Source organism: Globicephala melas, chromosome 19 (genome assembly GCF_963455315.2).
Source record: "Globicephala melas chromosome 19, mGloMel1.2, whole genome shotgun sequence".
NCBI classification, from domain to species: Eukaryota; Metazoa; Chordata; class Mammalia; order Artiodactyla; family Delphinidae; genus Globicephala; species Globicephala melas.
This window is the reverse complement of record NC_083332.1, coordinates 16,163,166-16,171,753: the sequence shown is the minus strand read 5'-3', so window position 1 is coordinate 16,171,753 and position 8,588 is coordinate 16,163,166. Positions and strand designations below refer to the sequence as shown.

At 58.3% G+C, this 8,588-nt stretch overlaps 1 protein-coding gene across 3 annotated transcripts; it reads right to left on the bottom strand.

Annotated features, from left to right (window-relative positions):
- Positions 1–264: 264 nt before the first annotated feature.
- LGI4 (leucine rich repeat LGI family member 4) lies at positions 265–8,588 on the bottom strand. Of its 3 annotated transcripts, none has more exons than XM_060288793.1 (10): positions 7,802–8,588; positions 7,289–7,360; positions 6,975–7,046; positions 5,576–5,647; positions 5,392–5,463; positions 4,989–5,158; positions 3,356–3,418; positions 2,670–2,834; positions 2,082–2,587; positions 265–1,232 (listed from the first exon to the last, which is right to left on the bottom strand). In XM_060288793.1, the coding sequence occupies exons 1-10, from the start codon at positions 7,969–7,971 to the stop codon at positions 918–920; spliced, it is 1,677 nt and encodes a 558-aa protein (XP_060144776.1). In that variant the 5' UTR covers positions 7,972–8,588; the 3' UTR covers positions 265–917. The 3 variants fall into 3 exon arrangements, with proteins under 3 accessions (XP_060144776.1, XP_060144777.1, XP_030730549.1); XM_060288794.1 differs by having other exon boundaries at positions 7,289–7,431; positions 7,802–7,939; XM_030874689.2 differs by lacking the exon at positions 3,356–3,418 and having other exon boundaries at positions 7,802–8,578.

The window sequence follows — 8,588 nt, the reverse complement described above, 5'->3', positions numbered from 1 at the left end:
TAAGACACGAGACCAACAATAAACCCATGACCTGTCCCCTAATAATGCCCTTATATCCCTTGGACATCCCACTAGGCCCCCCATAATCATGAGCACACACTCCTTAGAAACCTCGCGAAAGCTCAACAAGGGCAGCCAAAATGTACCCTGGGACCCCCCCCCCATAATACCGTTCCTGGGACACGAATCCTCCTCCCTCACCCCACCCCCATGCCACAGCAGACACCCTCTCCCAAAGACCCCACAACAACCGGTGAGGCGGGTGCACAGCGCGTTTATTGAGCTCGTACACTTTCTGTCCTCGCCCCTTTCACCGACCGAGGACGGGTACCTCGGACTCCCGGCGACAATTCTCAATTTCCCGCCTATTCCCTGCGCACGCGCAACAGGGAAGACACGCTGGGCTTCCGCCTCGGCAGCAGGCATGCGCACAAGCAGCAGAGGAAGTTAGCAAGCCCGGCAGGGAAAACTGCCCAGCTACTGATGACGTCATGGAGGCGGGCACTAAAAGCGATTGGCTGGATTGAGTTTAGAAGGAAAAGGAAAGCTATCCTCTCCGTAGTACTTTTACAGGGAATAGGAGGGTTGAGAGCGGGTTGAGCGGGGCGCTTCCAGACCTCATGGAGCTCTGCACATTACCCCCCGCCCCCCATGATTTCTGTACTGTCTCCGTGTGGCGGTGCCCCAGCCTGAGCCCCCAAGTCATCCTTGGAGGGGGAGGGGTCATCTGCCCCCAGCCAAGACGTTGCTTAAGACTGGACGAGCAGCTCTTGCCTTGAACTTGGCCTGTGGTCAGTATCTCACAGGACCAGCAGTCACCTCTGAGTAGGACCAGGAGTCTAGGCAATGGGGCATCCAGAGGCCCAGGACTCCCCATGCCAGCCCTCTGCCAGCCATGTCCAGGGGCCCTTCCAGTCTCAGGCACTGAGGTCTAACTCGTGATGCTGGTAGATCTGTGTGGGGCCCTTGAAGCAAGCAGCGAAGAGGAAGCGTCTGCCGGCCATGGTGATATGGGCAAAGGCCCGGGGGGCCACCAAGGCTGGGGGCCCCAGCTCCTGCAGTGGCTCCAGGAGCCCCCTGTCAGGCTCAAGGCGGAAGACCTGGCTGAAGGCAAAGTCGCTGCCCAGGATAGCCAGCTGGTCCCTGGCGATGAGCAGTGGCTGGAAGACGTGGGCACCGCGAGAGGGAAGCTGCTGCAGCAGGCGAAACATGGAACCGTCCCAGCGCATGACCTGCGGAGGGTGGCCGCTCATTAGGGCTGGGGTCCGAGAGGGCCAGGCCTGCCCGTCAGTGGTCCTCTAGGCTTTGGAGGACCTGCGACAGCTTGGGAACAGAGGCCTGCAGGTCCCCAAACTCCCACAGCTTTCTTATCTTCATAAATGTCACCACCCAGCTGCTCAGGCCACCGACTTGGAGTCATTCTGAGCCCTTCTCTCTCCCTCACACCCCACGTAGAATCAGTCAGCCCTGGGATCTGTCAGTTTCACCTACCATGGTATTTATGTCTCTCATTTATTCTGGCTGCCCTCCAGCCCAGCCACAGTCACCCCCCTCCTGGACCATCACACAGCCTCCTTCCTGGTCTTCCTGATCTCCCTGCTCCTGTCCCTGTGCCCACAGTCTGCTCCCCATGCAGACACCCTGTGAACACCTGCGTCAGATCAGTGCCTTTTAGGCCCAGAGCCCTCCCCCTGGCTGTACCTCACTCCAGAGAGAGAGTGCTGGAGGGGGTGGGCCGTCAGCCCTGGGGCTTCAGGGTGTGATGGCTGTGATTAAATGTAGTCGCTGGGGTGTGTTGGAGTTTGGCGGTAGAATCTCGGGGCCAGTGTCAGTGTTGGGGGATGGGGAGTGGTTTAGGGTCAGGGGTCAGCCTCGAGGGGTCACAGTTTGGAGTCAGTGTTGGGGTGGGGTCAGAGCTCAAAGATCAGCACATTAGGAAGCTCAGCCCGTGAGGCGGGTCAGAGTTCAGAGGCCAGTGCGCGAGGTGGGGTCAGTGCTGAAAGGTCAGCCCTGAGTGGGAGTCTGCCGATGCAGGTCAGGCCCGGCCTGTGCCTGCCCCACGGGACTGGGCTCAGCCTCACCATGGAGTCCCCAATGTAGCGTGTCAGGCACAGGAACACATCTCCGCTGGCCTGGAAGTGGCGTGTGGCATAGACGTCCTCGGCCTCGGGGATGTCTGTGCGCCTCTCGAAGCGGCCCCCAAACCAGTGGAAGAGCACAGGCCGCTGCGAGGCGGAGGCTAGCAGCAGATGGGGCCGGCCGTCCAGCTCGAGGGCCTCGGCATCCGTGTCCCGGTGCCAGGCGTGCAGGCTCTGGCGCGGGTAAAAGCCGGGCCCGTCCCGGCACAGCAGCGTGGTGCTGCCCGCCTTGGAGGCGTCGGCCACCACGAAGCAGGGCTGCCCGTCCAGCCACAGGAGCTCGGCGTCATTGGGCCGCAGCAGCCGCCGTGGAGCCAGGGCCTGCAGCGGGGCCAGGCGCAGGTCGGGGCCGGGCCGGGCCCACAGCTGCGAGCCTCCCCACAGGCGGGCGGCCAGCACAAAGAGGCGCGGGCCCAGCACCAGCGGCTTGCAGGACACCACCGAGGGCGCTGTGGGGAGGCGGGGAGCAGGGCGCCTGTCAGAGGAGCTGGGCAGGCTACCTGGCAGGCTGGAGGATGGGAGTGGGCTTACCAGACAGCTCTTCCTCCTGCCGGAAGCGCTGCAGGCTGTAGTCCCAGGTCAGGATCAGGCAGCGGCCGGCAAAGGGCTGTGCCAGGATGACGTGGGGCTCCCCTTGGTAGGAGAAAGCCTCTACGCCCAGCGCTGACTCGCCGACCGTCTGGAACCAGGACAGCTCTGGGAGGGGGTGCAGCGGGGAGGGGAGAGAGTCAGGCAGGCCAGGGGCACCCCACGGGTCCTCATCACTGAGTCCCGCTTTGCACACCTCTGGGGTGAGGACCGCCACGATGTAGGGACATACAGTGGAATCTTTTTACCTATGGACATATTAACTCACAACAACATGGCGGTACTCTGTTTTCTAAGCTGCGTGGCATCAGCAAAGAGCTGCTTAGAAGTAGCCATTTATTCATTCATTTAATTTCACAAGATCCCTATGGGCTATGTTCTGTTATTATATCCACTTTATAGATGAGGAAACTGAGGCTAAGAGGCACAGGCAGCCAGCTGTCCCGCCAAATCCACCCTTCCCATCTTCCATGAGATAGGATAGCAGCTGGGCACAAAGCTGCCCAGCCAGAGGCCACATTAGCCCAGCACTGCCCCTATGCTGCCCCCCAGCCTCTGAGGTCCGCTGCGGCCATGACCAGACCAAGTTCCCAGTGGAACAAAAGCAGAGTGATGGTTGTAGTGCTTGCCTTGCTTGTAGGAAGACGGCTCATCCTGGACTTGGCCCTTTCCCCTTCTCCTTGTGAACTGGCCTATGGACGGGGCCACAGCTCGGTTTCAGCCGTGGAAAGCAGGATAACACCCAGGGGCTGCCCCACCCACCTGGACTGCTCACCTCAGACCCTTCTGTTTTCTTTAATTCTTGCTATTGACAGCCTCTCTGTTACAGCACCTTAGCATTTTTGGTAACGGTGCACCCAGATTGCCCAGTGTGGTGGCGGTGGAGCCGGGTGGTGGACTCCAGTCTACAATACTTCACTCTACATGCCAGGCCCTACTCCTAGGGACCAGGGTTGAAGCAATGAACCAAACCACTGAGCATACCCATCCAAAGGGGATCTTTTAAAAATGGTCATCAAATCATGTCTCTCCCTGCTCAAAACCCTCCATGGCTTCCCACAGCCCTCTGGATAAAGTCCACCTTGTTCTCTGTGGCTTTCGAAGTCCTGCAGAGTGAGGCCCCTGCACCTTCCACCTCATCTGTGTCCTTCCCTCCTCACTCCCGTAAACCAGACGTGCCTCCCTTTGACCCTCATTCAGGACAAGCTCTGTGCTGCCTTGGGGGTCACTGCACATGCGGGCTCCTTCCTCTGTACTCCACTTAGCTACATCCACAGCTAGTGCTACCTCTTCAGAGAAGCCTTCTCCGATGCCCCAGGTAAGGCAGGACCACCGCCTAAACTCTCTCATCACCCCCTGTGTTTATCACAATGTGTACCATACACTTATTGGTGCAATGTTTTATTTAACGTCTGTCTCCCCACCCCCAGGACTGTGACCCCATGAGGCCAAGGCCAAGGCCCAGGGTTATCTTGGTCACCACAGTGTGCCCATTGCCTCTCACAGGGACGGGCACCGAGTGGACCTCAGTGACTGTGTGTTGAATAATGGAATGAAGGGTGACTAAGTTAAACTCCCTTGTTCTGTGAATCCCAAAGACCAAAAGCATGTCTTACGCTTTGATGATGATGATGTTAGTAATGGTCTTCAGGTTTGAACTCAAATGTCCACTCCTTCCTGACCCTCCAGCTGTGCCTGGCCCCCGCTCTGGCTCTGGGCTCCCGTAGCTCCACGGTTTCCCTCCATCCCGGCCCTGACCCCTCTGTGCTTCCCCCATCCCAGCCCTGAGCATTCTGGGCCATCCCTCTCTGCTTGCCTCTGGCTGTGGGCTCTGTGAGGGCAAGACCCAGGACTGGCTTCATCACTGCTGTGCTCTCTGCTTTGCCCAGTACCCATAAAGGTACCAAAATATATTTGTGGAAAAGCAAAATGATCATAGGAAGTACTTTTTAAATGGTCGATTTTATATCAGTAACAACAACGACGAGAATGAACATTTATGGGGGCCTCCCCTCCCAGGCCCTGCGCCAAGTACATCACTGAAGTCTCACAGCAGCCCTATGTCACTGTTTATTACCCCTATTTACAGACAGGAAAACTGAGGCTCAGGGAGGTGATGTTGCTTGCTCAGGAGACTCACAGCCAGGAAAGGGCAGAGCAGGGAAGGAGGTGAGCCCCTCAGCCCTGGCAGCCGTTCCCCAATCCCCCACCTTCTTCTGGGAACACCTGCTGTCCCTCCCACCCCACCGGGAAAGCCCCCACCTATGGCTCTGCACTTGAACGTCTTGGGGTCGAGGTGGTGGAGCTGCATGTGGGCCAGGGCGGCGGGGCCGGCACAGGCCCCGGTCCCCACGCTGGCGTTCACGGTGGGTATCCACTGCAGCAGCCAGAGGACACGGCAGTCACACTGGAACGGGTTCCCGCGGAGGTCCCTGGGGCAAGAGGCCGGGGAGGGGCTGCGACCCGGATTCCACTCCCTGCGGGCCACGCCCCCCACCCCTCCCCAGGCAAGGTTTCAGGATAGGGCCCCCGAGTGGTGTGGAAAATATGTAGGAACCATCGCAGTCATACTCATTTGTGCCAACCAAGAGTGGGCACAGATGTCCCCTTCCCCCACCCAAACATTCCCAAATCCCCCCACCCTCCCAGCCCCCTTGAGCCTCACACGTGAGTCAGGGTCTCCAGGCCTCGGAACAGGAATCTGGGGAGGGTCTCGAGATGGTTATTGGCCAGGCTTCTGGTGGAGGGAGAGAAGGAGAAACCATCAGCAGCTCCCAGGATACGCTGTGTGCCTGGGTGATGGGTGCGGGGTGCCTGTCAGGGAGGGCTGGGGCGATGGGGGCACGCACAGGTGTGTGAGTGAGCGGAGTCCTCTGAGAGCGTTCTTAGAGATGGAGCCAATCTCATTGTCTTCGATAAAGCTGTGGAGGGAAGGTGGGGTCAGGGGGCGGCCCTTGGTTCCCTGCTGTGGCCCTGCAGTGCTTGGGGAACTCACCCCATGGAAGCCATAGGCCACTGGAATGTGCCCAATTCTCCCCCAACAGCTTGCACGATCCCAGGGAAAACCTCCCAGGAACCTCTCCTCAGCAAGGTCCCAGCCTACAGTTTCAGGACCCAAGAACCTGGCCCTATGGTCATCGCCAGCCTCACCGTGAACACTGCCACCACCATCACCACCACTGCTGCCCTGATCACCAACACCAACACTAGCACCAATATTACCACCCATACCTCCACCATCATCCATTACGCCCAGTGCCTCTACCATCGTCATCACCAACAATATACCATGTCACCACTGTCACCGATACCATCACCACCCGTTCCCATCATCAATACCAACACCAACACCAACACCATCATTACCAAACCCACACCGGCAACACTGATAAGCATCACCAAGAACACAGCCTTTGTGATCAATACCAAAACCAATGCCACCATCATCACAAGCTTCAGCACTGGTACCAGCACTGCCAACACCAGAAACATCACCTTTACCCCCAGCACTCACATCATCACCCATCAGCACCACTACTGCCGCGATTTCCATACGTACGAACATCTCCGCCATCACCACCAAACCCCACACCAACAACATTGCCATTACGCCAACACCAACATCCTACCCCAAACCATCACCAATACCAATACAATAATTACCGATGCCCAGAACACTGATAATTATCACTAACACCAACCCTTCAAACTTCATCATCCGTACCACCAACAGCACCATCACGTTGGGTCCACCATTTTTATCAAAATCATCCCCACTCCACCATCCTCAATAATGCCACCACTTCCCTGCGAGCAGCTGCACACCACCACCATTATCATCACCACCAGCACCAGCAGTCATGCTGGCGCAGTCATACTCTCATCACCACCATTACCATCAGTACCACCATCACCAACTAACTCAGAATAGTTTCCTCTTAATTTGAAACACTTCTTTATCTCTGGCCTCTCTGTAACCTCCCTGGGCTCCCAAAAGTCAGGGAGGACCAGAAACAGTCATGGGTCATCCAGGCCTTTTGTGAATCTTGAAACAGAGAGGGCAGCTGAGCAGAAGCCCCAACCCCACTCAAGAGGCCAGGACCCTTGCCCCCTCCAGACGGTCCCTTGTGCAGACACTTCCTCCCCAGGGCAACAAGCCCCTATCTCCCCCACTCTAGGAGACACAGAGGGGCTCCGCCTTCCTCTCCCAGGCCCCCATTCCTGCCCCCATCTTCTGGCCTCACTCACAGGTACTGCAGGTGGGACAGGCCCGCAAACGCATCGTCCTCGATCATGGAGAAGGAGTTGGATGTGAAGAGGCTGGCAAGGAAGTTAGAAAGACATTTTTCCAGGGTTGCTGCTCCCTACCTGACACGTTAACCTTGCCCCCTCCCAACCCCAGCCCACGTGGGCACGGTCACACACACATACGCATGCCACGTGAGTATGTGTGTGACACGGATGCTTTCATGGACACGCACATACGTGTATGTGTGCACACTCCCCCACGCGCACGGACACCCCTCCCTCAGGTGGCCGTCGCTAAGCCGGGCCCCACTCACAGCAGGTGCAGTGACGGTACCCTCAGGAAGCTGCCGGCCTTCAGCTGGGTGACTCCAGTCCTAACGAGTGAGCTGGGGATGTGGGCAATGGTGGGCGAGGAGAAGACTGCTCCAGTGTGCCAGTCCCATCCCAGAGCTGTCTCCTGTGTCCGGGGGTGGGGGGAGGGGACCCTGGCATGCCACCTGGCCCTGGGTGTGTGTATTTCCCCTACATCCCAGGGGAGACAGGCATTTGCCCTCCTCGCTTGGCAAGGATCCTGGCAGCGCTCAGCCCACCCCACGGCTCTCCTTCTTCCCAGGCCCCGATGCTGACCCTGCCCTTTGGAATTTCCCTCCGGCTCCTTTCCAAATCCCAGCAGCCCCCTTTCAGGCCTCCCGACATCCTTTGCTGCCCCCCTCCCAAGATCCTGATGGGTCCCTGTTTCCTTGGGGAGCCAGCACCCTGCCCCCCAACCCCTGGGGTCCCAGGACTCCCATCCGCAGCCTGAGGCCTCCAGAGGGCCGGACACTCACAGCGACAGCAGGGTCGGGGAGAAGCTCTCGGGCAGGTCCGGGGAGCCCTCACACAGGGCACTGTCTTTAGAGCAGGAGCAACTCAGAGGACACTTTCCCTTTGGGGGTCTCCAGGCCCCCCCCACACCCACCCCAGCCAGCAGCAGCAGCAGAATTCCTGCCCCTCCCATGCCCCCTGACCTCCACTGAGGCACCGGCTTCTCTCTGCCCACCCAGCTTGGCCCAGGTCGCGGCCACTACATCTCCCACGCCAGGTGACCCTCCATGCCGCCCGCTGGCACGCTCTGCCCTGGCTTCTCTCTCCTCTTTCTTGGTCTCTCCTCAGTCTGCTTTGCTTCCTGTATCTCTTTAGTGTCTAATTTTCTGTTTATTTCTCTTTCCCTGTCTTTCTGTCTCTCTCCCTTTTTATACTTCTGACTCCGTGAGTTAGTCTGCTTCCCACTCTCTATTTCTGTCTCTCTATTTCTATCTGAATTGTCTCTCTGTCTCTGTTTCTCTTTTTCTCTGTCTCCTTCTGTCTGTTGGTCTCTCTTTCTGTGTGTGTGTGTGTGTGTGTGTGTGTGTGTGTGTGTCTCCCTCTGTCTGGTGTCTTTATTTCTGTCTCCCTACCCCCCCTTTCCAGCTCCTTGGAAGTTTCTTCCCCTCCTCCCACGTCCCTTCTCCCAGGAGGTTTGGGAAAGGGACTTGCTGGGCACCGGGTGCTCCAGGCAAAGCAGGGCAAGAAGGAGGAGGGCGTCAGAGGCCATAGGAAGAGCAGCCCTTGGGAAGGGGCCAGAGGGCCCCATGG